This window comes from Varroa destructor, unplaced genomic scaffold, assembly GCF_002443255.2.
Source record: "Varroa destructor unplaced genomic scaffold, Vdes_3.0 BEIS01000003.1, whole genome shotgun sequence".
NCBI classification, from domain to species: domain Eukaryota; kingdom Metazoa; phylum Arthropoda; class Arachnida; order Mesostigmata; family Varroidae; genus Varroa; species Varroa destructor.
Window position 1 is genome coordinate 7,455,115 of NW_019211456.1, and position 27,871 is coordinate 7,482,985.

General features: G+C 38.6%; 4 protein-coding genes and 1 long non-coding RNA gene across 11 annotated transcripts in view; 2 read left to right on the forward strand and 3 right to left on the reverse strand.

Moving 5' to 3' along the window:
• Positions 1-10,724, forward strand: part of LOC147756458 (uncharacterized) — a 17,553-nt gene extending 6,829 nt beyond the window's left edge. Inside the window, exon 2 of the long non-coding RNA XR_015324936.1 lies at positions 6,335-10,724. This is a non-coding gene — a long non-coding RNA (uncharacterized LOC147756458). The remainder of the gene's footprint in view (positions 1-6,334) is intronic.
• LOC111247388 (uncharacterized) lies at positions 9,662-13,019 on the reverse strand. Its single transcript, XM_022798213.2, has 4 exons — positions 12,384-13,019; positions 11,210-11,371; positions 10,839-10,958; positions 9,662-10,465 (listed from the first exon to the last, which is right to left on the reverse strand). The coding sequence occupies exons 1-4, from the start codon at positions 13,017-13,019 to the stop codon at positions 10,070-10,072; spliced, it is 1,314 nt and encodes a 437-aa protein (XP_022653948.1). The 3' UTR covers positions 9,662-10,069.
• A 192-nt stretch (positions 13,020-13,211) lies between these two features.
• Tfb5 (transcription factor B5) lies at positions 13,212-14,845 on the reverse strand. Of its 6 annotated transcripts, none has more exons than XM_086985247.1 (4): positions 14,694-14,845; positions 14,345-14,431; positions 13,855-14,019; positions 13,212-13,352 (listed from the first exon to the last, which is right to left on the reverse strand). In XM_086985247.1, the coding sequence occupies exons 3-4, from the start codon at positions 13,960-13,962 to the stop codon at positions 13,248-13,250; spliced, it is 213 nt and encodes a 70-aa protein (XP_086841373.1). In that variant the 5' UTR covers positions 13,963-14,019; positions 14,345-14,431; positions 14,694-14,845; the 3' UTR covers positions 13,212-13,247. The 6 variants fall into 6 exon arrangements, with proteins under 6 accessions (XP_086841373.1, XP_086841370.1, XP_086841368.1 ...); XM_086985244.1 differs by having other exon boundaries at positions 13,855-14,020; positions 14,236-14,431; XM_086985242.1 differs by having other exon boundaries at positions 13,855-14,431.
• Positions 14,846-17,727: 2,882 nt separating this feature from the next.
• LOC111247387 (tissue alpha-L-fucosidase-like) lies at positions 17,728-23,913 on the forward strand. Of its 2 annotated transcripts, none has more exons than XM_086985219.1 (2): positions 17,728-19,198; positions 22,188-23,913. In XM_086985219.1, exons 1-2 carry the CDS (start codon positions 18,430-18,432, stop codon positions 22,286-22,288), a joined length of 870 nt encoding a protein of 289 aa, XP_086841345.1. In that variant the 5' UTR covers positions 17,728-18,429; the 3' UTR covers positions 22,289-23,913. The 2 variants fall into 2 exon arrangements, with proteins under 2 accessions (XP_086841345.1, XP_022653947.1); XM_022798212.2 differs by having other exon boundaries at positions 17,743-21,534.
• LOC111247384 (microtubule-associated serine/threonine-protein kinase 2-like) lies at positions 23,067-27,754 on the reverse strand. The gene is made up of 5 exons (XM_022798210.2): positions 27,273-27,754; positions 26,711-27,020; positions 25,473-26,531; positions 24,757-24,927; positions 23,067-24,306 (listed from the first exon to the last, which is right to left on the reverse strand). The coding sequence occupies exons 1-5, from the start codon at positions 27,383-27,385 to the stop codon at positions 24,223-24,225; spliced, it is 1,737 nt and encodes a 578-aa protein (XP_022653945.1). The 5' UTR covers positions 27,386-27,754; the 3' UTR covers positions 23,067-24,222.
• Positions 27,755-27,871: the final 117 nt, after the last annotated feature.

The following is a 27,871-nucleotide window of genomic DNA, read 5'->3' on the forward strand; positions in this document are numbered from 1 at the left end:
ACACCAGCCTAAAAGAGTTAATATTCAGGTGTATCTGCTCTGCGTGGGCTCTTGGTAGCATGACGGAAAGAATAAGGTACACGTTGTGTATGTTATTACAGCTATCTAAACTATTTATCGAAAGAGAAAGAGAGAGAAAGAAGTGAGTGGGTGACAGTACCATTAATACACAGGGAAAGAAGCGAAAAAAGCGCCATAACGGCGTTCAAGGATTTTCTATTACATATACGTACATAAAGCTAGATAAACAAAGTGGCCGGATGCTCATAGTCTTTACATACACAAATATATATATATATATATATATATATATATACATATACTTGCTTCTACGTAGTAGTCGTTTTTCTCAGAGTTATAGGATTTGTTTGCTTTTATAAACTTGTGTCGTGTTTCGAGTTGAAAAGAATCCCAATCCCCCTCCAGTAAAAACAACAAACAAACCTTTGTACAACCAAAGGGAAAGCTTAGTTGTTAGGCCGCTGTAGAGGTTAACGTTAACCGCTAGACCTTTAGCAGCAGGCATGTTTGTGTGTGCGTGCTTATTTGTTCTTTTGTTTTGTTATGCGTGTTTGTACAAAAGCGTCTATATGATCACAATAATTTAAGCTCGCATAATCGGCTTTGGTCATAACCGTATTGTCGTACAAGAAAGTTACAGTGTTGCCGATCAAAATACCATGACGACGTGTTATTACGATCATTTCACTTGCATTTTTTATTGCCAACTATATCTAAAGGCAATACGGCAAATGTGTACCTTTGTGAGTGAAAAGACCTTTGGATAGAAAAAAAATGGTTCAGCCTTTTGCTGCTGTCGAGTTTTTCTGGCCATTATGCCTATTCAGTTCAACCTAAATAGAGAGCAACTTAGCCTTGTCCTACCTAGCTAAATTGATTACAGGAGGACTGATGTGACGATCAACAAAGCGCGATCTACAATTACCGATCGTATACGGGCACGTAATTGGTTCGTTGACGCCTGCAAGTGGGCGATCATTGTAAATGAAAAGCCAGAAATTATCGTAGCCCCTATCAGCTTCAATTTAGGTAATCGCTCTGTTATTTTTTATTATTAGCCTCGTGTTTATTTCTATCAACGTTTTTCCTTCGTTCTTGCACGGTCCTTGTTGTCAGTGCATTTCCCGACCTATTCATAAATACAATGTTGCTTTTATGCATTTTTTAGTAACATGCCATTGTTCTTGCTCAAACGCGCCTAAGTAATTCACATATCGAAACCGGTGAGTTTAACCCTTTTGCTAATAAAAAAAGCTCTACTAAATGTCATGAACTTAACAATGACGGATGTAAGAAAGAAAGTTCGTCCTTCTTTAAAAGGAAAAGGGAAAACCTCCGTGTTTCGATGCGGCTTTCCTTGCCACGCACAGATATTTACGCACTGTATCTTACTGATACGCACCTGTACCAGTGGTAGCTCTTCGCGTAACATCCACCATCATAGTAATTGCTCCCTCCTTTTTTGCTCCTCTCGTTGCTTGGCCCAGCCCAGCTGCTTTTACCCCAGTGCGATGCCAAAAATAAGTTCGCTCAATCCTGCCATCGCCACCGTGTTCTTAATCAGGCAAATAAATAGTTGGTGTTCCTAATTACGATTATTACGCTACAATAAATTATTAATATTATCAACTATATATAAGTTTGTTGAGCGCAACAAATTCTCGTTTGTTCGTTCGTATGTTTCTTGTTGGATAGAAAGGCGCCACGGCACCTTATGAAGCTATCATCTCATATTTAACTGTCACTCGAACTAGGCAGTCGACTAATCTATGACTGGTAACTCCATAGTAACCGATTAATAATGAGCCCATCTTGAACCGTAATACATTGTTCCAAAGGAGGGCAGGCAGACGTGACTGACTAACTAATTGAGTGGTCAAACGGCAATAGAGGATAAGTATACTGATTGATCAATCGACAAATTCTAACTACTGCTGGTTGTTGAAGAGCTAGAGGTAACGTCGGGAGCAGGCATGGGGGAAGCGGCGCTTTGTTTTGTTAAAGTTGCAAGTTGTTATCGAACAATCGTAATTTATTATGTCAGCTCATTGACGAATGACGAAACTATTCTCAAGCAGGTGCTTAAAGAAAATGGACGGCAAAGGATGAATTAAAGCAGTGTAATTCACCGTTATAGCAGCAACAACTAAAAACAATTGGATGACACTAAAAACACACTGAATGGCGACATAAACCATTTATATAACAATAAAATTATAATAACAATAAAAACATCATAATAGAAAATAAAAATATGGAAGGACAAAATACATAGAACGATTATATGTCGAGCGATGAGAAGGAAACGTCAATGGCTGCAATTACATTTGCCGATAAGGCTATTCAGGACGACCGAAAAATAACAATTAAGTGGCCAAAATCAAATGCTAGCTAGGTACATAACATATGCCTAATTACATCAACCAAAGTATGCACTATTATGTTATAGCAAAAACTGTACCCGAAAGTTAGGTAATAATGGCAACAAGAGCGCGTCGCTTGATACAATTCTATGTTTGGTCAGACTTGACGAATAAAGCTAAATACCCACGTCTATATATTTAAATAGGAAGAGGATCGAAGCGATATCGACACGTGAGTACATATATGATAGTAACAATAATAATTATCTACCTTTGGCGAGTCCGATTTTAAATTGTGTATAAAGTTAAGTAAAAAATGTGAATAACGACAGTTAACATGAACACGAGGAATGATTAGTTAATGAGCCCAAAGCCATATGAAGATGGCGTTAATCCATGCATGCTGAAGACTGTAATTGAAGTAAGACGCTTGAACCGAGAATGCTTACCCTATCATGTCAATGGTTCTCTCGAAAGCGAGCAGATATTTTGACTGAAGACAAAAATTTCGAAAGCGTTTCTAGGTCTAAAAATAAAAATTGTAATTTTTGCATCGATTGACAAATGACGTATGCCAGGCCATACGTCTGAGAAGGGTTGGGCGCTTTTAGGCTGTACCACAGGAGGCCTACGCGTGTAGAATGCGGTGGCAGCCTTCATCAGAGTATGTACATAGCCTTTTCTGTGTAGATATTAAATAATTATTAAAATAAAATAATCGAAGTGCATGATTATGTAATATGTGATGGTGATTATTACCTTGAATTCATATTATGATATAAATATATATCCACACACATCAGCCTAATGACAATGAACTCGAAAACAACTGAAGAGATATAAGTATTTAAAATAAAATAAACGATGTCCCATAATGAAGGAAAAATACCATATATATAAATGGAGAAATGTGTGTTAGAAAGGATACAACACAAGGTGGGCTATACGAAAAATGTAAGCAGATTGACGAAAAAAATATGGATTGGATTTCCTGTACTTAATTTGATACGAGAGAAAGATGACAACGCAGAGTCATAGTAAACATTAAACGACCGCCACTATAACAGAAGAGGACATTATCATAAACGAAAAAATTAAAGACGGAACCTGAACAAATCCATGGGCCGATGTAGAGAAAACAGGAAAGATGACAGAGTAAACAAAAGCCAACGAAGCGAGGAAGTGACTAAAGGAAACTCACCTAAAGGCTTACACGAGAAGCATGGAAGTTAAGAACAATGACGAAAGTAATAATGGTAAATGAAGATGATGACGACTATAATAAAGACATGAACGCAGCAATTGCAGCGGTCAGTGTTGATACGATGAATATAATAGAAGAACAAGAAACTGTGTTCCGGTGTGACTATTTACCTTTAGCGTTATTTTGCTCTTAAGTAGGTAGGAGAAACGGTTATAGTTTGGATATACATAGCATTAAAATGCATTAAGTACTACGAATTCTAACCACATGATCTTTTATCTAGAAATTATTACTAAGACGCTTAGTATGCAGTTGATAACCGTTAGAGTAGTTGCGTTAAATGGGTTTTTACACATTACGGCGAATATATATACATGTACATATATATTTATGTATATATATAGTGCTTTCGCTCAAAACACTGAGAAAGAGTAGGAGGTATTCAAGTGTGTGATAGAACTCGTATGGTGTATATACGTTCAGTCACACAATGGGTGTTGTGTCTTACGTCCAAAGCTTATGCTGATAAGAAAGGCAACAATTGAAACATTTGATTACTACTGCAGAAAACTCGAACGCCCCTGGGTCTCAAAAATGCCCCTGAACAATATAGACATCGAATAACATATTCTGTCTACTCTCAGGTTTAGTTTGAAAGCACCCGCTGCTCCAGAGAAGCCATTTTGCGGACGATGTGTTGAATAGCGTGAACTCACGCTATCTATTTAGTAAAGCGAAGAAAGAAAAGACATAGCTGCGATAATAGCGGCTTGTAAGTGAAAAACCTAATTCTCATCGGCTTGTTCTGAAAGGTAACGTACTATAGGGAATCGGCTATCTTGTAAGGTTGGCGAATATGAGACATTTGCAAACCTTATGAGGTTTGTACGGCTAACGAGATAGTTGTATTTAACCACTTACCTCGACGAAAACAATAGAATAAGGTAAGCCCAATAGCGGTAAACTATTTGGTTAACAAGCATAGTTTTTTTGAGATGTGTCATCTTTCATAAACACGCCGATAGGCACGTAATGGTGGGCGGTAATAGGCTTAAATTTGATTGGAACGCCGCTTGCAGCTATGACAAACTATTTTAGCTTTTTATGGCAAAATCGGGGAAATTTTGCTTTGATAATTCAGTCGTTGGCGAGAGACCAAATTAGGAAACAAAAAAGGAAACCAGCCTACAGCTCTAATTAATAAGGAAATATTTAATCCAACGTACTGGAAATGACTCAGTAGGCTAGAGTGCGCAGACAGGGGACGAACTAAACGAGCGATATGGCTGTAACTCGACTTCCTAGAAGGCAGTAGAGTTTTACATCAACAGGTCTGAAAAGCGTTGTGGCTTCTTAAGAAAACTCCACCTTAGCTTCTCACAATTTTTAAAGTTTACCCATAATAAGTGAACGATACTTAAGGTCTGTCTCATTTGGGTAAAAAGCGACCACCACAAATCTGACCGACTTTTTTACTCTGCTATCTTTCAGGTATTTTGGAAAGTTTCCCCGCTGGCCACTTAAAAAAATCTTTTTCTTGTAACCAATGCCTACAAAAATCATTCTAAAAATATGAAAACGGAAAGCTAATATTTGAAACTATAAGCCTTCGGCGGTTACAAGACTTTCAATAGATAAATTCAAATAAAAGCTGAACTGTGCCTTAAATGTATTTAACACGGTAGAAATTTTCTTCTGCACTGAAAATTGGCAGGTTTTTGAAGCGTCCGTTTTTAAGATTGAAGCTATTGTTAGAAAATAAACACTGCACTTTCTTCACTGATAAGTAGATGTCTCGAACCTTACGTGCGGTACCTAAGCCGTTAGATATTGCTACCTTATTGAGTATGTTAGCTAATATTTGTTGAAATTCGAAGAACAAATTTATTGTATTAAATATACATAATATACGAGTTATGCTGTATAATGTGCGATGCTCGTCATTACTGCAGCAGAATCCTAATTATCGTCCAACTAAATCCAGAGCTTGTTGCGCTCTAGTATTATCAGCAAATACCAATGTTTACTTCCAGTGCTTTCTTACTAATGTTACTATGATTCTATGAGATAAGCAGGTATGGTGCCAGAATGTATTTTCACAGTAAATCTTTGTGATTCATTTAACACAGAATGCGACTGTCCTAGAATTGACTGTAAAATAACAATTCTGGACAACATCTACGCTGTCAAGCAGCTGTCGTTCTGCATCAGTGGCTTTCATGGGCACTTGCTACATTCATTGAAAGGAATATGATTCATCTTATAATAACGAAATACGCAGTCTACCATTTAGGATGCTCATTTGCGTGATACTTTTATCCTAATCAAGTCAAGAATTTTACACCAGCAGAATAAAAGTTCTATCCATTAAGCGCGGCGTCATAAATAAATGAATTTAGCAAAGCCATCATACATGCATATTTGAACCGTTCTGGTGAAACCATCGACACTTTACGTATTTTCCTTAACAGTGCCTGATAAAAACTATCGAGAAAAATTACAAGTTAAACGTAGATTTTTGGTGGTGCAAAATAAAATTGTAATGTGGTAAAGTTTCAATATGCACACTTTTAATAATTGAAAACGGTCAAATTTACCAGTAGTGGGAGGTTCCTATTTAAATACGTTCACTATCCCTCAAACATAATAATAACAATGTCGTATTAATGCCTACTATGTGGCTGGCTCACATATGCTGTAGATGGCACGAAAACTACATTTAACTAAAAAGGCCCTTTCTTTTCAGTCTGCTTGAAGGTTGCTAGAGGCTCAAGGCCAGTGGAAAAAGGACAATGACTTACAAGATCATTACTATAGGTCTTACCTATAGTATAAAGGTAGTACCTATAAAAACACTTGTCCACCTTGACGGAATGTAACTTTTCTTGGCTACTGGAGCATTACAGAAAGCTGTTTAATTACTGCATAGTGACGTGAGAAAGACTTACGGTATAGTTAAAATCCAAATTGTGGAGAGGAAAATGAAATGAGCCGGGTGCAGCTAAAGTATTGGAACTGGTGAGCTTTTAACAAGATGACCAACGCGGACCCGACAACTTCACCAATAGGCATTGGGAAAGGTATAAACGTATAGCTAAGTTTTACTCTCGCTGAGACATCTTTGGCGGCTCGTAGAAAGCGAACCAAGTCACAAGTGGAGCATGAGATTTACCAGTATGAAATATACGAGTACCAGTTATATGGGCACCCAATAGCCGATAACCGTTTTCAGATAATGTGTGGCCTCATAAATACAGTACAACAAAACAAAAATTATGCAAGCTAGACATTACGCTGCAATGGTCATAATCAAAGAAATATCATTATTGGTAATATAATATCATTAATATATGAATATATGTGAAACGGAAACAGTGGTTGCCGAATTAATGAGAAGAATTATAAAAAATATAAAGAACGTGAGCTGTGCGCGCTCGGCGTCGTACTCACGCAACCTCCATATGAATTCTTTCGGTTCTGTTAGCATTGGTAGAATTTCTTTTAGGTATGCGTGTAAGCTAATAGCCCTCATACTAACTACGAAAATAACTACGTACTAGAAGGATTTCAGATATTTTACCGATGTGCATACAATGTGAATAACAATTCCCACTTTTTTCGAAATGTAGAAACATTCCAACTAAAATAAATTCATAGCATCTTTATCAAAAACTAATCGTTTACGCAAGAAGGTTGTTTACAAGTTAGCTAATTGCTCCGAAACTGCCATCTGCTTAATGTGCTCTTTTTCTTGTAACATTAATTTCACTTTTTTGAAAATAGACTTCTCGGCTTTACTTAAAACAGTAGTTCTAAGAGACGGTTGTGAGATCAAACTTAAAACCTCGAAGTTGATAGAACGACGCCGTTTGAATATATAATTACTTAAGTTCTTGAACTTACAGATAATGGGTAAGTTGATCACTTGGTCCCTTGAAAATGTTAAATCGTATTATCGGCAAGATGACTGCATATCTAATCGCATTCAATAATAATATCAAGGAGAAACCGGCATCAAGGCTAAAGTCATTGTTTTTCGACATTTTTTTTTTTTTATCTGTTTTTTTTTTTTTTTATTTGTTTATCATTTCTGAGGCATCTCAATCGTGTGCTACCGGACCAATTCTATAATATTTTGTAGAGGTAATGCATAGTTTAATATAGTTTTCACCTACTAATGTGTAAGCGTATTCGTGGTCATTGTTTACTTGTGGAGTGGAATAGATAGCTGGTCATCTAAATAGACAGCTTTCCTATACTAAACCAAAGACGAAGAATTTAACCCGATTTATTTAGAGCATCATAATCATCGAAAATGTATACTGATATCTATTTATTATATATTTGCAAAATAGTATTCGATATCCGAAAAATTCGTGAAGAAAAATTCCAGATATTAATACGCAGTTTTTCCATAATAACAACATGCGTTGCACAACTCCTGTGCTTCGTATGTAAATTTCACCGTATGTTCGTATACACGTAACATGTGTTAAGGGAGCAAGAAATTTTTAGATTTCTACAGGCTTTTTTTACGCCCTAAAAGGCACTTTTTAAATATTCATGAAAAATCTATTCCATTATTGCTACAGATTTAGAAACAAAAGCCATTTTATTGACTCCGGTTGCCCACGATGGATTATATTTTACAACTAGATAATGAAGGAAAAGTTGTGGCTACTAAGTGCATTTATTAGCTCGATAGTGTCCATGTCTACAAAACTGGTAATGAGTTAGAGCTCTCATTTTATACGCTTTCTTATGCTTGCCGACAATGGCTAACTCCAAGAATGGACATACTTTCTTTTTTCAAGTACTTTCTCGTTTTTTTCGATTTTATAGATAGCTTTGATTTAATTCTTCAAACTATTCGCGCCATGAACTTCATAAACATGTTGTCCTTGAATCTTTTGAAGCTGTCTATATGGATAGGTTCCGCTATGATCTGATATTGTAATCTTTTCAAGGTATAAACTCGATAATTATTGCCAAAAGAAGAGCTTCTGATTGATAAATGAAAATATGCTTGAAAGTAACCGGCTCTGTTTAATGGGTTAAATGGCAGCGTAACCTTTATCCGGACGTATGTTCATTCAACACTGATGGCCTTATGATGCTTCTGAGTAGGCCGCCTTTTGCGCAGTTCCGCACTACCGTTTAAGTGTGAATAACGGGGCTCGAACCAAAAACCCAATCACTTAAATCTTAATACCGATAACCATATTGAGAACGGGTAATTAAATAAAGCAATTACATACTCAGATTCATTGGAATGAAAAATGTGCAGAAAAAATTACACCAATCATAGGAATTGTTAATAAATTCCTCAGCAAAATTTAGCTAGATCAAGTATGGATTTCGAAAACAGTACAACAGTGCCTGAATGAAATCTTGGCTATCGAGTGCGGATAGATTTTTGGAAAGTTACGTTTACCTAAATATTAAGTTGTTACAAACGAATCCGGTGGATCTTATAACTGAGTAAGTTTTAAACTAGCTGGGTTAGATTGATGATATACGTTATAGGTGCGCTTTTTTATTTTTACATGCTCATCCAAGCGCTCTTTCAGCCTTTGGATGGTAATAAGTGTTAAACGAACCATGCTTATATATTTGGATTTCCGTTAAAAAATTAGGTTTATTAGCATAAGGCTTTCATCTTCCTCGAACTCACCTGCTAGCCGGGCATAATCATCGTGTTAGATTTTTTAATATCTTCGTTTTTTCTTCTATTTGGTACCTTTTTCCCCAAGGCAAGTCGTTGATTTTGCTTAAGATATGTTATTTGATATTTAGTTGTAGGGCAATATATAGTTGGTTTCTGTTTGTTAAAACGAGAATTAATTAGTGCTCTCCATTGGACCATTTGTTGACTTTTTCACGTTCCCAGTGGTTATTATTCTTTATACACAGTGCTCATTCTTAGAATTCTCAGAATAGATATTTTCCTATTCCTACACATTATAGTGGAGATCTTTGAGGCTGTCTTTATGTGATAAAAAGAACTAAACTACACAATTTCAAAATTAATAGTAATCTAATAATCATTCCGCATTTCAATAAAGCATAAAAATAGAACTACTACTATCATGTTGTTTTATTACTATTATTATTACAATTATCAATATTATTTCATCATAACCAGGTGAATTAAGCTGACATTCGACATTATTCAGAATTACCGATTAGCTATGTAGCTTTACAGCTGCCGAAAAACAATCGTCAACTAAACAAACCTTACTTTATTCATAAGCATAATTACTTTTTTGTGGTAAACATCGGTTATAAAAAACCTACATTCTTTTTATTCTATGTACACTTTTTACACAATTGATGAACATATAGTTAACTAGCACACATTACAGCCAAGCGTTTTGTGTCCGGGAATCGTATTTGTATTCTTTGAAAGGTCTACGCTTTGTTTTATACTTTTTGACAACCGTTTAAACGTACGTTGGATAATAAAGATAACAAAAACGGACTACCCTATTATAATATGCTGTTCCTGATGTTGTATGTGTTGTTGTTGCGGCTGATTTCTCGTTGTTCGGTGAACAATATGTTGCTGAGTCTGGCCTGTCTCGTCAGACACCACCTGCGAGGCATCGATCATTTCAAGTTGCTGATGAATTTGTTGAGTCTGCTGTTGATGCACTTGGCTCTGACGACGATGGAGGGTTGCGGTTTGCTGTTGCTGTTGATGTCCCGATCCCGCGAGTGTTTCCATCATAACGGTTGGTCCTTCTTCCCCAACCTGCTGACCCACAACGACGCTGTTCGCCTCCTCGAGAACAACGCTATCGGCCGATACAACGGCCATTCCACTTACGCCCGTTGGAAGTTCACTACAGACCGGCTGGTCGTATGCGGCTAACACCTGCACATCATATAGAATAAAGATACAGACACAAATTAAAATCTCATGAAGTTGCGTACATTAAGCGACTTATGAGGATTCTTTTCTGAAAACTGCGGGCCCAAATTTGACTTCGTTGTTTTTACGTGATCCTTCTCCTCCTAACGCAAATATTCTCGCAACAAATGAATGATGTGAAAAAGCGTGCGACCTCCGGTTAACGTGTAGGCAAATACACATCTTTTTTAAAATAAAATTGTGATCGTATTATAAATACTGACACACTTAAATTTTTCTTTTCATCAAAGAGAGATGATCAGGCATATATGCAGAAATGATAATAAAGTTTTCTCAGAAAGCATCTTCGTATACTTTATTCACCTTGAGGTCCTACCTGTCTGAGTTGAAGCAATTTCATTTCCACCTGGGCCGTTTGATCAGAAGACTGGGTGTTGCTACCATTTGCGAGCTCATTTCGGAGCTCATCCGACAATTGGATCACTTGCTGGGCCGTCTATAATTGGCGTATGCACATTTAATATTTCTCTACTATGAATATTGATAGCTTGATAATAACAAGGTATATCATTGGTTCCGAATGCCTTTGAATTCACTGATTGAAGCAAATGAGACTGTGATTTTAAAGATGAACTAGAAGTAAAAGAATGGCAATCCTGTCAATGACGAATATTTTTTTAGGAGGGTTTTCATACTTCTCCCTAAAATATATATTTGATCTAGTTCAAGTGTGCCACACGTCCCTACCTGGAACATTTCGATAAGCGAGGCGGATTGAGGAAGCATAACGACAGATTCATCTTCAGTGTCTAGGATGTCTCTGGCTGGTGCAGAAAGCGGCGATGTGACGTGATTGTGATGAGAGGACCCAAGCACCTCCACTTTACCTCTACCTTCAACGCGTGGAACCTATAAACAAAATGATGAGTAAAAGAACTTAGTAAGCTATACAGGAGTATATCGATTTACGGCCGTAACTAGTATGGTAAGACATACTTAGATATCGTTAAACTTAGGGTAAAGGGTTGAACTCCAATGAACACAATTACATTTCGTTTCAATTGCTAACGGGCGCAAAACGAAAAATAACGAAATGTAAATCGATTATTTCATGTTCCTTTTCAATCTTAAATACAATTACATAGCAAGGGTCTGTTGATAATTATTCCGGTAATATTTAATACATTTATTATAAAACTGGACTATGATTTCGGGCAAAATAAAACTTCTAAGGTGAAATTCAGCTAAAATTGGTGTCCCTCGAAATTAGAGACTTTTAGACAAAACCTATGTAACAAGATCGACTAAACACGTGCGCTTACTTCGGCATCAAATTTGCAAAATTACGAATAATAGAGAGCTCGACCGATATATTTTGTTACTAAAAGCAAAAAATCTCTGTGTATAGACCCGATAGAAAGACTCAAAGGTATTGGATCGTAAAATATAATAGATATAATGATAATAACTGGGTCAAAATAATAAAAAATAATATTTGCGGTAAGCGTTATTATAAAACATAAGGCAAGCAATTTTTTCTAGGGTTAATATTTTCCAAAAAGGCTTATAGATTAGTGGAAAAGTAATCGGCAACACACAGAGCGCGGATTACACACCTAAGTTTTATTCTAGTTCGCTTGTGGAATCATATGGAGCATTGGTGACGTACATTATTCAAATGTTTATATTCTTGCAAAGGTAGCATAGAGTTACTGCGGGATAAAGCTCTACAATGTAAAATGGTGGACATCACTAAGTATAAACTACTACAGTCCGGGGCTTAGTTTGGAAATAACAACAAAAAGTACTCATGAATAGTCTTAAGAAACATCGAATGATTTGTTTTTAAGAAATCATAGAACTGAAAAATAATTACTATTACTTATCCTTAGTCAGCTCGTTCTCTTTTTAATAGACTAACCTTGACAAGCAAATGGGCTGCACATTGCCTTTTAACCCGCAAACTTTTATGTGGGTCGCACCGCTTAGGCTGAGCCTCGAAAACGCAAGTATACAAGCGAGTTCTATATTTAGCATTACTTTGTGTTGTGCACAATACAAACTCGGATGCGTGCTCGTACTGAAACTGCTGAAGCCACAGGTCAAAGTCAGCCTCAGTGTCCAGCTGAGCGGACACCAGCTTCACATCAACATTGTGTGCAAAATAGAGATGCTCCAGTAGAAGACCTTTTGACTCGCAAGTAAAGCCGCACTCAGCTTCAGGGCATTCTTCAACTAGTAGAGAGCAGAATATCCCATGAACCAGCCACTTATGGGTATTCAATTCTGTCTGACGCGGGAAATTGCTTGGACATTGCTGGCATTGGTGTCGTCGAACGCGTTTTTGTTGCTGTTGTTGTGGCTGTTGCATATCGATCACTTGCGGATGCTGTTGATGATGTATAGCGTGCAGCCCAGCGCCACTTGACGCTGTTTCTTCACCATCAATGGCCTCCACTTCGCCCTCCTCAACGCCAGCCACGTCTTCTGCTTCAGTCTCGATAACTTCGTACGTTTCAACTGTTCCATCCTCCACGTTACGTATTTCTTCCATCATCGTCAATCCGTTGTGTCGTACAACGGCGCAGTGAAAAATACTACTTTCAGGAAGTGCAACTGATTGAGTATACACGTTCTTCCGAATAAAGCGGTTTCAATATTTATTATACAAGGTACGTTATTCTGTTTGTGCTTCTATGTTTTCGTGGAGATGAAAACACAACAACAAGAACGAAGTGAAATCAATTTGTCCAGTATGAGAGATCGTTTCTGTTGGGTGGACTCTCTAATCAGTAACCGGGAATGACAGACGATCCATAAGGTCGTCGACGCGGTTGAGCAGGGTGTCGATAATATCGCTTGCGATGAATAAGTGCGTTTCATCCAGATCCTATAGAAACCATTCGAGATTGAAAATGGCAGTAAAATTAACTATTATTACTTTCAGTAGCTTTCGCAAAACGAAGATAATTCAACTGTTGGATATTATCTTTCTTAGTCCTATTGGATTATAAGTTGCTATATTTAACCGAGTTTTTAGCTTCCCTGCTTCAGCTCAGGAAATCGAACTGCCATATTTACTAGACGAAATATTTGTCATGAATTTGATATATTTCCTTTCTTTTAGACCGAACTAATATTTTTTTACGTGAATCCGCCTAATCGGTATGTGTCTCAGTATTAAAATTATAAGCTTCAAGTTCGTGTCTTATATATTTGTATTATAAACCTTTGAAGCGTCAGTAGAATTAAAAAATTCGCTTTTTAATGGTACCCAACTTTCTACCTCCACGTAGTATGGCTGTAATCGATAAACAGAACAAACATCTGATCTACTGGCTAGTTTTTTGTCGAGAAATGATTAAGCCATATGATTTAACGAAAAGGCTAACCTGAATGATAAACTTGCGTCCTAATTCCTTGGTGTCATCAAGATGAATAAGGAATTCCTTCATAGCCGGATCGCATTCGACGAGAACGCCTTTCACAACATGTACCATACCGACGGATGTTCAAGTGGCCCAGCGAATTATAAGCCAATCATGAATTCTTTATGGCCTGCGGCATAGGACGAATAGTCCATTATTACTTATGTGTTACAACTATTGAACGCTGGGCAGATTAGTTGTTATAGAAGCGAATTTCTCTGTAAAGTGCATAATTTATTATGGGCCACAAGCCTTGTAAGATCTGATTAAAAAATACATAAATATAAGGACTTATTTATACATATCGTTGAGTATTAAGATGTGCCGATTTCTGCTTCTATTTACCTTCTGAAAACACCTAAAAGTCACGCTAGCTACTCATAACATAATGTAAGCCTAAGGTTTTCCATATAATCAGTCATATGCAAAGGTGCGATTGGTGCAGTTAAACTTCCCTCTGAAGCCCCATATGACGCATCGACGAATACATGATTAACCAAAGTTGTTCATGCTTCCCAAAACCGTGCCGTTATCCATCAAGCTAAAAAAAACACATTAGAAATGTCACCATTGCGCACGTTTAACCTCTTTTTAATTTGCCCTACTTAAAACACTAGTACAATTCCATTCTTCGTACAACACATGCCTATTAGCGATTTTCAATATAACTCCATATTGTTTATTTAGTATTTAAACGTATTGTTCTATTTGAAATGCCGGTTGTTCCATACGAACTTCAAGTAGATTAAAATTTTTTAATTAGGAAGTTATATTCGATAGTCGCTGCTGCTACTGTGTATCACCTGGCATCGGATCTTTGAGCTGTTTGCACTGATGTAACTTTGGACAATACGGCAAAAAGATTTTCATATGATTAGTTTTTCATCAAAAACTGTTCTGTAAACATCGTGTGTCCCGCACACGAGAAAACTATGTTTGCAGTGCCTGTCTGGGTTTCTAGCAGAAGAAGCAATACCCTCGCCGTTTAGGATACTAACACAGGCCACCGTTACGAAACCTTGACCAACTAGGCCGAGCGCAAATTGTGTTACTTTAAGATGAGTTACTATTACTGTTCACACTCGATGAATAACAAGTTTTGACGATAACTTCGCAACCATTCATAAATCGATAGTTTTATTCTAGGCTAGAATCATAAACATATTATGATGATTTTTTCAGGTTTTTCGTATTGGACCCCCGTGTGTTCACAGGGCCTACAAGCCATTTTAAGCAGCGTGCCGAAGCTTATCGACGAAACAAGATTTTTTAATTATTATTATTATTATTTGAAGTCTGTTTGTTAAATTTTATCTATAAAGACATTTTAACTCGATGTGAAGTTTGAGTGAAAAAAAAAAGCTAATGAGCCAAATTTGTTGACTCGTGGAAGAAAAACGTCCAATCATCGTTGTCATACAAATTGTACTTGCAGCTAATTTCGCGGTCATTGAATATTTTGGATCGGTTCAATTATCAATGGGTAAAATTAAAAGTACAAATATTCAGTCAGCAAAGAACATATGCATCACATATAATCGACACTCGATCAAATAGTCTCAGATCAATTCCATCAAAGAGTTTCAGCTTTCCAGGCCAATAGCAAAGCACTAAAGGGAGACATTTTCAAACTATTTTGCCTTATTACTATGGCGTCATTCGATTTTACACTTACATTTTAGCTTATATCTCGTACTAAGTACAGCCGGCACTTCCTATCTTGCCGTCTCGTTGCTATGGCTGCTGCCATCGCTGAACAACTACATAGTGGTATTTAAATTTTTTTTTATAGTAGTTTGCGTATGTAAAGTGTCGAAATGGAAAAAGAAGGAGCAGATGCCACTGGAGAGCACGAAGCACTGGTTAGCAGATTCTTCTTCACAACAAAACGGGAAACCCTTGAGGTGTTTTATGTTTCCCAGGGTGCAGTCGCCAATGTTGCTAAGAAGCTGAGAAAAAACGTCCTTCTGATGTAGCTTAACATCAGTAACAAGGATCGAAAGAGATTACCTACGAATTATAGAAAGATACAATTGTCTCATATAATGTTCTTCAGAGTAGATTAAAGGTGATCACGCTGTATCGGAAGCTACGTTTTGCAAAGTGGCTGGCTTCAAAAGCAATAAGGCCAAGAGACCTCGCTTCAACGCTCGAATAAAACAAGCGGGTCTTTATTGGGCAAAACGAAGTCAAGAGTTGGGTCGTTGAGAAATGGGAAAAAGTCTATTCCCCAGATGAATGTCATCTAGAGTTCTTTGGCGACGAAAATCGTGATTTTTTTGAAACTGCACGATGCTAAAGATCAATCATCCACCAAAAGCTACAATGTGGCCTGTGATTTATAACAAATCATACATCAAAGGCCAGAATACCAGTATTATGCTGAACTTATCGAAAACAAGATACAGCCTCAGGTACGGAGATGGTTCCGAACGCTCGTCACAGAGCTTCAGGTACCTTTAGGCTACTCGCTGCCCATCACGTTCAAGTGCTGTCGTTGCCTGCTGATTCGACAGATCTCAAAATCGTGGAGTCGCCGATTCGGAAAAACCAGGAAATAACAGATATTCGAGGTTACCGCGAAAAACAATCAGATTCAGTCATAGCTGAGATCTGCATCGGGAGCATGGCTCAAGAGCTGGCGTCAGCTATTACTACAAGATATCGTTTCTATCACGTGGATTGTCGGCAGCTTAAAAATATTTGCTCGTTATTGATATGTAGAGTAGCAGCGTAAAGTACAATAACGCCATTTTCATAAGTCAGAAACAGTTTCGCCTTAAGAGTCAAAACTATTTGACTATATTTGATCGTCGATTGGTGAACGAGCTTTCTTTCTTTACTGTTCAATTGGAGACATAATGCTTTTTATTTTGCAACACAAATTTCGATTAGCATTACATACTAAGTGCAATGGAAATGTAATAAACAAAAAAAAAAAACAGGGAATTGCATGCCAACGAAATAGTGGAAATGTGTCGTTGTGACTTAGAATTAATTAATGGATACAAAAATAACAACGTTCGATTTAAAGGCTAGGTACCGTATAGTGCTTTAAGCCAGGCATTGGAAACAATGCGTAAGGGCGAAGTACCGGATGTGAAACTCGAAACAATTACGTTTAGGTCAAATAATTAAGGTAATATTTTGTGATTGCTATTCTTCAATTATTTCGATGACCGCGATTTGCGCTCTAAAATCTAGAAAGTTTATTTTTTGAAGTTCGGGAAATCTTTCGTGTCAATCAGAGACCATCCGACACTCTCCTGCGTGCCCCGATCGACCTGTATATTACAAGTGTCTTCACTTGCCAACGTGATGCTTGTCGCGACCTGGGCGATCATTCATTTATTTAACCTCGAGTATTGCTAGATGTGAAAATGAATAACGAAATACTTAGGCTGGGAGGCCGATCCGTACCAAAGCCTACGGGACCTCTGCTTTACATCATACCTTGACCAAATTAATAAAAACGTTAGTTGTTGATAGCTGGTAAGAGGTATATATTGTATTTAGAAATGAGGTTAATCCTCCTAAAAACAGATATTCCATATATTTTTTTTTATATGCCACAAATCTGTCCAGTGATCTATGAACAGTTTTAAGCATCGTAAAAAACTCAGTGTTTCATTTATTATCGATTAAGAATTCAACCTGCAAATGCTAATCTATTGTTTTTCCAAAGTAAGATTAGGAGGCAACACGAACCTAGTTTGAGTGCACTAATCCCAACAGAATAATAACTGCACAGTACGTAAGTTATAAAAAGTCGACACGCTGAATTCATATACCTCGTATATACAAACCAACTTTGGGGATCTAGCCCGTTAACTCTTCAACAATTATTTAACTTGAACAGGAATGCTCACAGGCACGCTTAAAGAACATTTATTTGAACTAAGACCTCGATTTGCAAGTGCTGCTTCCCTTTAAGGTCTATGATTAGTTCGTGTACTATTTCCAAGATTGCTTGCAAAATTGTTGAAATATCGACGAACGCTTTGCTCTTTGTTACGTAGCCGCGAGATAACTGACTCCTATTTCGAATAGCGTACGGAAATAGCAGCACAGAGAAGAAACAATAGAGGCACTTACTCAAGATTGGTTCCCACAGAGCTGTCCTGTTACAGTCTACTTTTACAAATGCGTCGTTAAGTTATCAATTTGCTTGGCTGAAGCAGGCTGAAGAGTTGTTTGTCACTATATAGGCTAGCTAATGTACATTGAGCTGGAAAAGCTAACAATGATTTGTCGATATGTTATTAGTGTGGGCAGTGTCCATCTTTACTGGTAAGATTCTACACGAAATTCTTTACGAGCTACCTGTGCTGGAGGTGCCTAGTGATCGATGTTGGCATATGCCGACACTCGAAATGTGGACTGCCGTACTTTAGTCGTTGAACTTTGGGAGGCGGCTTCGATGCGTATCAAATCTGATTAAAAATAACCAAGCTAAACAGAATCGTTGAGCATACAATTTAAATAGGAACCGTTGTGAACGCATTCCATCAGTGAGGACATCCATGAGAAATTAGCAAGATGAATGCCGTGAGGATTTCCATGTTTGTGATACTAGATGGACTTTTATGCATAGTCTCAGGTAGGAGATATCGCCCGACTTGGGAATCCCTCGACACTCGGCCAGCACCCAACTGGTTTGACCGGGCCAAGATTGGGATCTTTTTACACTGGGGAGTCTTCGCCGTTCCCTCGTTCAATGGAGAGTGGTTCTGGTATTATTGGAAAAGCGGTGACAAGGCATCAATGAAGTTCATGCAGGATAATTATCCGCCAGGCTTCAAATACGCTGACTTCGCGACTTATTTCACAGCTGAGTTCTATAATGCGAGCCAATGGGCCGAGCTGTTCAAGAACGCCGGAGCAAAGTATGTAGTCTTAACATCCAAACATCATGAAGGTTACACCATGTGGCCTTCTTCAGTTTCTTTTAACTGGAACGTCAAAGATGTTGGGCCCAACAAGGATCTCTTAGGTGAACTAGCCGATGCCACAAAGAGCGCCGGTTTGCATTTTGGAGTCTATCACTCGTTATACGAGTGGTTCAATCCAATCTACGAGTCAGATAAAAGGAGTGGCTTTAGAAGGCAAGACTTTGTGAGAAACAAGTGTCTTCCTGAGCTCTATGAGTTGGTTAACAACTACGAACCGGACGTGATTTGGTCGGATGGAGATTGGGAAGCCCCGGCGGAGTACTGGAATACCACGAACTTCTTGGCGTGGCTCTACAATGACAGTCCAGTTAGAGATTCGGTGCTGGTTAACGACCGCTGGGGCATTGGCATACCATGTAAGCACGGCGATTTTTACAATTGCAAAGATCGTTACAATCCCGGTGTGTTCTTACCCCACAAATGGGAAAACGCTATGACGCTTGATCGCAAATCTTGGGGCTATCGACGAGTTATGAACATTAGTGACGTGCTTTCTATCGATGAGTTAGTTGCTACCCTTGTACAAACCGTTAGCTGCAATGGTAACTTGTTGGTGAACGTGGGGCCTAGAAAGGACGGTATCATAGACCCAATATTCCAAGAGCGTCTACTGCAAATGGGCGATTGGTTGAGGATCAATGGTGAAGCCATCTATGAGTCAAAGACATGGCAACGTCAAAATGACACGATCAACAAAAACGTATGGTACACATCCAAAGGTGACGTGGTGTATGCCATAATTTTGAAACCAGACAGTGGAGGCCAGGTCCGGCTGGGATCTTTCAACTCAGCTAACATTGGATCAGCTACGGAAATGACTGTCTTGGGATTCGATGGAAAGTTGACTTTCGCAATTGACTCTGCTGGAATTTCGATCATGATACCGGTTTTACGAAGCCAGGCGAACCAAGTTGCGATAAGCATAAGAATTACAGGGCTGAAAAAGTGTAATCAGTGGGACCTTGATGAGAACTTATGAAGGAACTAAGCTACCGTATGCTGCCAAATATGTGTATTAATAGATTTAATATACTTGATTCTGGAAGTTTCCCTATGGCATTTTCACCCAAAGGGCACTCAAACTTTCCGACTTAAAAAGAATACGTTGGAGCTAGTATCGATGGATTTAATTTATAGGCAGTTAATCCATGTAATTAGATGTGCACAGTTCTATCACTATTTTTATAGTGATATGATAATACGTGGTACACTTAATTTCAAGTCAATGTGCTTTCTACGTTTAGCGACAGAGTAGCGTAATAATGAAGTACATGGGATGCAAAAATCCGAATCATTTTGTCCTTTCTTTGATAGCTCTTTTCCAATGCTAGTTTTGGTGCACGACACACCAGATAAACAGGCATTCATGTAAACGCTGCGTCGCTTTCGAGGGTATTATGAACTTCATTATTTTTATTTTTAAAATAACTACTACATAATTGGTTACGTCAGTAATCAAAGACCAGCTTGTTCGAGTATTTTTATAGCAACAGTACCTCATAAATTTAATATGCTCAAATTCGTTACGACAGAAAATAATGGTCCGTTGACGAAAAAATACCTCGGACATGATCATAGTATTCCTCTGGCGTTACGTAATATTCTGTTTTACTGAACCTGACCGAACCTTTCCTACGTTAAAGTGGTTTATCATACCCAATAAATACACACCATATTCACACTTAGGAACCGCCCCCCACATACGATAATTTAACGTTAGACAGTATGCGCGATAAAATGACAATCCAATAATATAACGTCGGAAAGCTGCTCTTAAAAATTATCACCGACGACAACTGCTTATGTAATCGTCGCTTAACCAGCACTAAAAACAAAAAGCTCAGCATGACCATTCTTGCCATTGCCAATATCCAAATAGCAGGGTATTTTACATTGTCTACAACATCGCCGTTGTTTACTACCTCGGCCGTAGGATACGGTTTTAATGACAGTAGCAACAGCATCAGTTGCTATTACCGCAGACGTATTCACAAGCGATCTGCAGCTAGCAGCACTCCTCCGAAACACCATTGCTAGCGGACCCATTTTGACTAATCACTAATAGTCATAGGCTATTGATATCCACATTGCGATGAGCTAGGGCAGGACAATGGCCATGAATATTGTATTGAATAAATTCATTGTGCGCCCATCACACCTAAGAAAATACAGCGTTTGTGTACGGATTGTGTGTGTGTATATTAGCGTGTAAATGGTGAGATTCACGCGCGTTGAGTTCCCTGACCTACGGACTGGGCTAGCTCTAGATTGTTAGGGTCGTTCAGAAGCTGATTGCTTGAATCAAGCCACTTTAGAGACAGGACGTGATTTTCACCCCGCTGAGGTGCCATTTTATATTCTTCGTGCCGCTGTCGCCATTGTCGCTGTCGTCACTTATACTAGGATTGTTCGTTCTTACCTGTTTTGTTCCCCTGCACCGAGTTGGTTCCGTTTTGACGATAGAATATAAACGTCGATGCCCAGTTGAGGTAATGACACTGAAATGCAGTTTTGGACAGGATGGACACGAATTAGCTGAGATAAAAACGGGCAGCAGGAGCAATCACGTTTGTTCTACCATATAGAAACCGTAAAACACTTGGTTATTGTTTTGAAGTGAGTGATACAAGCAACTATCCAGTCAATACAAAGGTGTCTGCGAAGATAAAGGTGCTGGCCTTTATCACCGCTTGTAAGTACAACAGTACATCCGTATTTAGAATTTATATGGAAGGTACAATGCGTCCTTGGTAATTGAACGAGCTGCAACGGCCGCTGCAAACCGGCTTACTTACAATTTTGCATCGAAAACCCAGAAGATCCCTCGTAAATGCTTGAACCTAATTTCACTTCGTTAATATCCACAGCCAGAAAGAAGTTATCAACAAAGCTTGAGTGTATTTTATTAGGTGTTGTTACAACTCATTATTAGATACAACTATTCGAGTATTACTGCCTAAGTTCTAAAAGCAGTTAAATGTTTGTAATTATTATTTTATTATGGTTTTCACAGCTTAGATTGACCCCTGCCTGGGACCTATAAACGACTATAAATGCGTCCTTTTAAAAATTACTTTTATTTTTGAGCTTACGTTGTTTTGCAAGTCTAGCAGTTACTTCAAACTCTCGTGGCTTAGTTGAGCCAAAAAAAATTGAAAAGAAGGCGCGGAAATTTAAATGGTCTGATCTAGTTTATTGTTACCAAATGTTTCCCGTTAATGTACATAAATGTATCCGGAAAAGCATAAAACTTCAATATGAACTAGAATAATAGAATAAAAATTTGAACTAGAGAAATTAAGTTTAGGCTCCCAGGTTCACTATTACTATAAAATTCATTTTCAGCCTTTGCAGTGTGGCTCAAGACCGTTTGGAACTACCTGCTAGTTCGGAATTCATCGTCGAACATCATTCCGCTGTCCAAATCGTTACGGATATTTTGTTGATGTCGATACCAATTGTAAGATTCCACATCTGCTAGCCTACTCATCCCAAGGAGGACATGAAATTTTTCACTGGCGAAGCTCCTATTCGTCGCTGGTCATTCTTTTGTGGTAATCAAACCGTGTTCAATCAACTCGCGTTCGCCTGCTCACAAGAAGACGAGTGGATATCATGCACAGCGTCAGCCGACTTTTTCTACCACAACGGAAACTTTCGACTCGCTGATGCCAACTTACTCACCGATGAAGCTAGGTTACCTTCTTGAGGATCGCCTGACAGCCTCATCTGAGCCAGCGCATGTCTAATGATTTAGAATTTTCTACAGCAGCGCCGGTGATATTGAAATCATTCACTTCCACGTCCGCCTCACCAGCTAAATCAACAAGCACCTCAAGCATCAGCGCAAATATCACGACCATCACATCAAAAAATTATATTCGGCGATAGTCTGCTACGGAGTGCATAACAGCGGTCCAAGTTGTGAAAATCATCACATCATTCAGAATACGTCCGAGCGGGAACGATTTTACAATTGGGCAAGTAACAGCGAAAACGACCCCAATGAGAGCCCCAACTGTTTAGGCAGCTGTTACCAAACATCAGCGATAATAACATTGTTGGAGATGAAGCAAAAAGTCTGATTTGAAAAAGGATCTGGAAAGTAAGCAACGGTGGAGTCTACTCGAGAGCAATCTGACGTGTCAGAAATCCAACCAGTATTTGGGCGATTGTTAATGCATTTATTAGGAATTATTCCCTTCTGTTTGCATGTGCTATATATATATATATATATATATATATATATATATATATATATGTAATTTAATTAATATTATATTTTTATAATAGATATGCATATCTATACATATATTCACAGAGTGCCAAAGGGGAGGCAGGTCACTCCACTGAAATAATTATAGGGGACGGGGGGGATAAACAACAGCAATCCCCCATTCGTTTTTGGCTATGGCAATTAGACGTAATGGGTTAATATTGTATTATGCATAAATTTGTTTCGAAGCTATCATCGGTTTGCGCTAAGTGTCTTCATAACAAGATAACTTCTTTTCCAGCAACTGGTATGATTTGATATTGTTGTGTAAAACCAAGCACATGACCAAGGATATAAAAGCTTAAAAAATTTAAAACCAGCCCTGACCAACTGCCGCTTGTTCTGGACAGCGGTCCGAAACAACGGATATAAATGTGCATAGCAAACTCCCTATAGAAAAAACAGATACGTCTCTTTATCAATCGAAAGGGTGCGATCGTACGTTTCGAAAACAAGACTATTGGCTTATGATGTTATCGCCGTATCGTATTTTACGAGCAGAGTCGGTTCACGAAATCGTCTTACTGTCCTGAGATAATTATACAATTATTTTTATACTTTTTTAATATTTAATTGTAATTTTGGTTGAAGTCAGATTTTAATATATAGGACAAGCGCTGTGAAACAAGCCCTATGAAAGAAACAGGCAACGGCCTTGCTTACAATGATGGAATGACAATGATGGTTGAAGTGACGACGACACATTTGCTGCGCAATTTTGATGAATAAAGTTTAAAACATTTCTAACTGAACTAAATGAATAAGACGATCAACGTCCCTCAACTGCGCTCCAGATTTTACCATCTTTTTTTTTGTATTTACTTAAACTCGTTAAGCTTTGTCTATAATTAGAAAGAAACAGGTCTTGCTGATCTCATCGGTCTCAGAATGTTGTGCCATATACTACGCGAAATGGATTTCATCGGCTTGTGCTTTTTAAAAATTATAATATAACATAAAATAAGCACTGATTTTCCAGTTTATTATTTACCATTATTGTAGGCAGGATGATTCGCAAATTTGTCGCTTTAGAGAAAATCGTTAAAGTTCAAACGGTTCAAATATATTTTAGATGCTAAAAAAAAAAAGCTCTCCCAGATTTTTCTAATCTTCTGATTTTGAAATTGTTGTCGTGGAAAGAGAAATCGTCTTGCCATCTTCGGGCCTTGTTTTCCATCGCAAGAACGCCTGAAATCAACATATTCACTTACGATAATTTCGATAATGCGTGTAGTTTCATCTGTAAATACATTTTGTCAGAGAATGATATGTTGCAATGAGCTTGACGAAGTCTAGTAGCAAACAAACGACACGAGGAATAGACGGGAAAGCAGGCAAATCGTAATGAGATCAGGCGATCTCTTATCTGCCCTTTTGCATTGTTTCTTGCAATTGATTTGCACGCTATTTTAGGTTTTGTTCAATATTCTATATTCTCTATTCTACATGATCTGGGTCAGATATGCATATATATTGAGCATCATAGTTGCTTAGGGAAGCTCTTAGCGGTTTACCGTAACCGATGGAAATTCTACAACAAATAGAAAGAAAAATTCTTAGCTTAGCAGTTATACTTAAGATGTACTATGTGCCAGATAAAGTCCAACAAGGTATTTCGGATATGCGTCAGGTTCTAACCTTGAATCTATACGAAGCACGCTGTCGCCTTTCGGTGAAGCTGGCCAGTAAGTCGTACGGCTCTTCAGCGAGTTTGGTTTTAGGTTGCTCGACCCCATCAGCCAATTCTCGCAGCAATTCACGGAAAGGTTCCGTAAAATAGGTATAGATACCTCGGTGTTTCTCGATATCCTGGTTCCAGAATAGCATGGCCATAATACAATATAGAAGAAGGTTCAGTAGGCATAATTGTTAGTGCTGATACTATTAAATCTCCATAGCTCCTTTGCCTAAATTTCTAGTTTTACACTCGCTTGAAATTTCGCTTCAGAGACTGCTCTTCGGCCGATTCAGTCATACAGTTTTAGTTAGCTTTGTATATAAGACGATAATTGAAGAAAAAGGGGGTACAATCGAGGTAATTTAAATAACAAGGGCATATGCTGGTGGAATCGTTATTTTCAGCGTAGAGGTGTAAATGATTGCAAATAATTGCTTACGGGCGCATTGGTTTTGCAAAATTAAAAAAATGAAAGACAATGAACGAAGAAACAGATTGACAATAGTATTGCAAGGCAAACCAAAGGTTGAACAAATTAAGATTTAAGTGTGTTTTTCATCTAGACATTTTCCTAGAGAATCGTTTTAATGTAGTCTCGATGATGGGATTAGAAAATCCTATTTAGGCATGCAATTTTAAATGAAGCCTAAATAAATAAGAGGTTATGACGGCTTACGGAAATTTCGGCAAAAGTAAGTCTCGTTTTTCTTTCTTTCTTCTGCCTCCGTTTTTTTCTTAACTCTAACGCCGACCATTCGCCCTCTTCGGTTATCTTCATCAGCTGGTCCATTACTTTTATTTCACACACGTTTGTCTCATCAAGCCGTGACCAATCGACATCCTCAAAGTATGGATGCTGTTGGTATTCCTCGAATCTAGCGGAGCTTATGCGCCGTCGGGGGTTCTTCTGCAGTAGTCGCTCAATAAGTGGTTTGAGCGCTGGCCGTTCGTTTGGCGAACGGTATTCCACATCCTTGATTAGCCTTTTTGCCTCCTCCTCGCTTCCGCGGAAGGGAAGTTTGCCCGTTCCCATCACATAAGCGGTGACTCCGACTGCCCACCAGTCGGTTGCCCGCCCGTACGGTTCAAGGGATAGGATTTCCGGCGATAGGAACACACGAGTGCCAACCGACTCCATATCGTTGAACTCAGCAAAGGTCCTCCTACGGAACGTTCGTGTATAACCGTTAGCGTAAAGGGAAGTGCATACTTTACATGTGTCGAGGTCAATAAGTTTCATACGACCGCCGGGAAGCACCATCATATTTGTAGGTTTGATGTCCCTGTGAATAAAGCCTCGGAAGTGTAGGTACTGAACAGCAAGACCGAGCTGAGCTAAAATAACTGCACAAACTGTGTCGTCGATCGGTTCCCCAACTTTAATGATTCGATTAAGATCCACGCCTCGAATGTATTCCATCAGTGTGACGTATGCCTTATCCGTAGCAAAACACGAGTTGTATTTAACGAGGTATGGGCTATTAATCATTGACGCTACAACCTTATCGATGCAGGCGTGTCTTGGTGCATGCATACGCTCGACCGGAATGAGTTTCCCGCCCATTGTTACACCTCCGATTCGTACCTTGTAAACTGCCCCGAAACCCCCAGCGCCCAGGAGGCGTAAGGGTTCAATATCGTGGAGCTTAGGAACGCATAATTCGATTTTTATGTGTTGCGGCTGGTCCGTATACTGAAAGGTCGACTTCACCGCTTGCCAATCCGTTCGTGTGACCTGAATGTCAACTTCAAAGTTACCACGCAACTTGAGCTAGTTGATAATGTCATTAAGTTCACAGCAGAAAATAATAACCTGGAGTCATGCTACACCCACGTTGTTTGACCATGTCATGATTTCAGTAAGGAGCAGTTAAAATATGTGTATGCGTAAAAAAATCAGATGTAATTACCAACCTGGGCAGCTTTTTCAAGCAGTCCACATATTTCGTCAGTGATAGCAAGCAACGTATAGATATAAGTTTGGAGAATGACTGCTTCTCGCGGGAAACGGATGTTTAAGTAATCCAGGAGGTAAACTAGATTTCCGAGATCTTCCCGAAGGTCAAGAAAGGTCAAAGTGCTGTCCTGTAAACCTCGGAGCGCGAAACTTCCAACAAGAATGACCTGCTGTGTTATAAACTGTTCTCTTGGAAACCGGTCGAGGGGAAGTCGCGATTCACGCTTAATGAACGACCGCAGAGCATATTGAACGGTCGTTACTGTCCTAATCAAACACCAAATAATAGATATTTTTGGTGAATATTTAACATGTACTTATCTATTACATGCATATGGAAACACGCTGAATCAGTTAATTACAAATACCATAAAGGGAAAATCCCATAAGTCTGCCGCAAGTATCCTATTCGACAACTATCGATCACAAACATCTATATGTTGACGTTTGCCGGTACAGTCGTTTGCAGGCCTCTATTGGGACTGCTGTAAATAAATGTCGGTATAAATTAGCGCGTACTTTGGCCTGCGAATGTTTAGCACTCTCATAGAAGATTTCATACGTCGCCGCAGTTCCTTGAGTAGATCTTCTCGGGTAAGAGCATTCTCGGAACTGGCCACATCCATGAGCATTATGTCAGTATAGTAGCACCAAATTTATTAGAAAAACTGTATGATCGTTGTACTTTTCGTCGTACTTTCTCTGTTGAATTTAAATGTGGGATATCTGCGTGTGTAACAGAGGATAACCTCGTTCAGCAATTAAAGACATTAAGGGCCCAGCACGCGGTGCTTCGTCTTCACCAACGAACGACCTTCATGGCTTGTCTGAGCATAGAATCTCCGGAACTATTCGTTCGTGCTACTACCGATAGGAAGAACCGGCAATTATACGGAACTAATTGGGGGGAGGGGGGGGAATCGATATAACACTTATTATAATTTGTAGCTCGAATCTCTTAGTCCAGTGGGGCGGAACTGTCTCCCTAAGCCATCATACTACCCGCTGCGTAGAAGTCAGTGAGTGTATATAGCTAACACTGCTAAAACAACTCTGTGCTATTGATATGATTAACAAATTTTAGCATTAGGGCACAAATCTGAGCCGGAGACCTCTCT